The 3,835-nt window shown below is 38.1% G+C and overlaps 1 protein-coding gene across 1 annotated transcript in view; it reads left to right on the forward strand.

Moving 5' to 3' along the window:
• Positions 1-3,835, forward strand: part of DNAH12 (dynein, axonemal, heavy chain 12) — a 261,319-nt gene that overhangs the window by 153,759 nt on the left and 103,725 nt on the right. The window contains exon 40 of the mRNA XM_011998427.1: positions 1,243-1,498. Coding sequence (XP_011853817.1) covers positions 1,243-1,498 — 256 coding nt within the window. The remainder of the gene's footprint in view (positions 1-1,242; positions 1,499-3,835) is intronic.

Here is a 3,835-nt window from a genome sequence, read left to right on the forward strand (position 1 = left end):
GTGATCCACCCGCCTCGGCCTCCCAAAGTGCTGGGATTACAGGCTTGAGCCACCGCGCCCGGCCCAGATGCATTTTTGTTATTACTATAGGCCCTAGGAATTCTGCTTTCAGGAGATAACTGTTGTTGAGATAATAACTGCAATTATCTCAGGAGATAGTCACTCTCCTGAGTTAGTGATTATCAGGAGATAATCACTATTCCTCAGTGATTTTTTTCTGTATAAGTCTATTTTTATGTTTAAAAATAGGCTTATATTACATGTAATGTTTTGTAAATTATTTTGCACTTATGTGTTTATCTTGAATAGTCATATCAGTGCATATTTGTCTACTCATTCATTTTATTGGCTTTAATATTATGTGGATGTTGCTGTAATTTACTTAGCTGGTCTTCTATTGATGATTATTAGGGTTGTTACCAAAAACCATATTTTCATACTTTCTAGCATGCTTTTAGCCTAAGGACTGGCTAGATAGACTCCTCCCCCAGCCTCTGTATGTGTATGTCTGTGTGTCTGCAATAGCTTCAGTATTAAAGACTTGATGGCTTATTGACAATAGCAACCTTTTACTCTGAGTGGTTCCAACTAAATTGTGTCATTTCATACTTCTTTCTGATTAAAACTTCCTTGAAATTTCATTTTTCCCTAATGGGTCCCTTTCTATAACAAAATATATAGATCCTATTTAGACATCCTTATCCACTCTGAAGATACAGTTTGAGATGAGAAAAAGAAAATCAGGACATCGCTATAACCAGTTTGACTACATAACTTAGTGTTCAAACTGTGACCTTTCTGACAGTAAAAGGGGAGTGTTATTAATAATTACTTCAGTACAATAAGCACAAGCCAGAATTGTCCTAGGTAGAATGAGATACATGGTAACCTTATCTTTGAACGGCTACAAATAGGATTGATCACTCATCCATGCTTCTAGATTTGGAATAAGAAAGGAGAAATGGAGAGTCAAACTGTAAGGAAGAGTAGGAGGAAAGAGAGGGAAAAGTAAGAGGAAGAGTCGTTCTAGATACCCAGAATCTGGGTAACAGAATCAGTCACTGAGGGGAGAAACCAAATTCTGCTTTAAAACTAAATTCTCTCCTACTCAAAGTGTTATCTGAAGTTATTCCTTTTAGAGAAGCTAAAGTCTGATTAAATTTCTTGGGAGATCTATATTTCATTCCATCTTACTGTCTTTATAACAGATAATCGAAGTTTTTTGTGTGTGTGCTTTCTAAGGTATGACCTTAAGGACACAAGTAAAATCACGCTGGTGGACATAGAGCTGATTGCTGCAATGGGCCCTCCAGGTGGTGGAAGAAATCCAGTTACTCCCCGTTGTATTCGACATTTCAACGTCTGCAGTATTAATTCTTTTAGTGATGAAACTATGGTCCGAATCTTCTCATCTATTGTAGCATTCTACCTGAGAACTCGTGAATTTCCTCCAGAGTACTTTGTAATTGGGAACCAGATAGTCAATGGGACTATGGAGGTCAGTCAATAATGCAATGTAAATCTTTTAGTATTGCATATTTCCCTCATTTGTCCGTTATTTTATTTTTTTAGCGTTGTTTCCCACTTAACTATCTGCTTTGGTCTTTGGTGTCAGAGAAACTGTTTAGAAGACCAGAGAATAGGAAGATCACAGGATTTGAAATGAGGGAATCTAACTTGGGTTGAGCCTTGACTGCTATTTCCTAGCTATATGACTTTGAGCAAGTAATTTGACAGTCCAGAGGCTGTTTATTTAATGACTAAAATGGAATAAAACACCTATTTCACAAGGTTGTTTAAGGAAAACATCTAAAACTAGTATCTGCCACATCACAGGTATTTTGCTGTTAGGTTCCTACTCTGGTATTTGTCAAGTTTCTTCTGTCTTCCCTCTCATTTTTCATGCTTGTCTTAAAGAAATTTAAGCAGCTTATGAATACATTACTTTTAGTCAGACCATATAATTTATAAGTAGCAATGAAAAAATAATTATGAAAGAGAAATACAAGGGTAGAAACAGACAACAAGACTCCTCATATAGCCAAAGAACAGTTTTTAACTTATTTCAGATGTGTTATTTGCCTCTGTTCAGAGACTAGAGCCAGCCTCATCGCTAATGGTAAATGGGAAACAATATATATAAAGGCATGTCAGTCATGATCTTACCAAACTACACTTTCTAGAAGCTTGAAAAAGCAAGTTTCATTTTGTGATCACTGCAACAGGAAGCAAAAAGCTCCCTAGAATCCTTCCATCCATTTCCAAGAACATCAGTCTTATCTTCTAAAATTCTCCTCTTGTTTCAGTGGAAAGTGTGTGCTGTTCAAGTAAAGAAATTATGAGCGAAGAGATAGTACATTTATTCTGATACAGAAAAGTGCTTTTATTTATAAATATAATATTTCTATTTCAGTCATGTCCTGGAAAATACAGTAGTGTTGGTCAGATAGAAGGGGATACAGAAAGCATCCCTGCCACCACCCTACCCCCGGCTTTTTTCTGTTTTTCTGTATTTGAAGCATTGTAGACCTACCATGTGTGGAGGTTGGAGTAGGTAGATGAATCACAGAACACATACAAATAAAAAATGTTGGCTAGGCGTGGTAACTTATGCCTGTAATCCTAGCACTTTGGGAGGCCAAGGTGGGTGGATCATGAGGTCAAGAGATTGAGACTATCCTGACCAACATGGTGAAACCCCATCTCTACTAAAAATGCAAAAATTAGCTGAGTGTGGTGGTGCGTACCTGTAGTCCCAGTCACTGGGGAGGCTGAGGCAGGAGAATCACCTGTCTCTTATACACATCTAGATGTGTATAAGAGACAGGACTGGAGTGTAGTGGCATGATCTTGGCTCACTACAACCTCCGCCTCCCAGGTTCAAATGATTCTCATGCCCTAGCCTCCCAAGTAGCTGGGATTACAGGTACACACCACTACACCCAGCTAATTTTTGTATTTTTAGTAGAGATGGTTTTGCCATGTTGGCAAGGCTGGTTTCGAACTCCTGACGTAAAGTGATCCACCACCTTGGCCTCCTAAAGCACTGGGATTACAGGTATGAGCCACCACGCCCGGCCTGGAGGATTATTAATTGGCCTAACTTCCATATTGTTGTATCTCAAGGAATAGGAAGGTCTGAGAAGAGAGAGAGAGATGGGGAACAGCCAGCCAGTGGAACAGTCAGGACACACACAATATTTATCAGTTAAGTTTTTCTTCTTATATAGGTGCAATTCATGGTGCTCCAAAACAATGACAATAGTAACATCAAAGATCACTGATCACAGATCACCATACCAGATATAAAAATAATGGAAAAGTTTGAAATATTGCAAGAATTACCGAAATGTGACACAGACACTGGAAGTAAGCAAATGCTGTTGGAAAAATGGTGCCTATAGACCTGTTCAACACAGGGTTTCTAAAAACCTTTTTCAGTTTGTAAAAAACACAGTATCTGCAAAGCTTAATGAAGTGAAGTGAAATAAAATGCGGTATGCCTGCACTTTTCAACTTAGTTTCAATTATTGAAAATAACTTACAGGTTACATCCTTCCAAGTACCATTCCCCCAAGTCAATAATTTGTGGGTAGTGTCCAGCCTAAGTAACCATAATCAGCACCCTATTTTTCTACCATGTTTTTAACTGTATATTTTCTGTGGCTACTTGAAACTACCTACCATATCTTGGAGATGGCTTGTATTTGACAGCAATCTCATGGATAACCCTTCTATTCTCCCCACACCACTTTATGGTGACATGGTTAGTTTCTCACATGCAAGATATAGCACCTTTTAATTAGGATTAATAATTCTTCCTTTCCTCCTCTTA

This window comes from Mandrillus leucophaeus, unplaced genomic scaffold (assembly GCF_000951045.1).
Source record: "Mandrillus leucophaeus isolate KB7577 unplaced genomic scaffold, Mleu.le_1.0 Scaffold57, whole genome shotgun sequence".
NCBI classification, from domain to species: Eukaryota; Metazoa; Chordata; class Mammalia; order Primates; family Cercopithecidae; genus Mandrillus; species Mandrillus leucophaeus.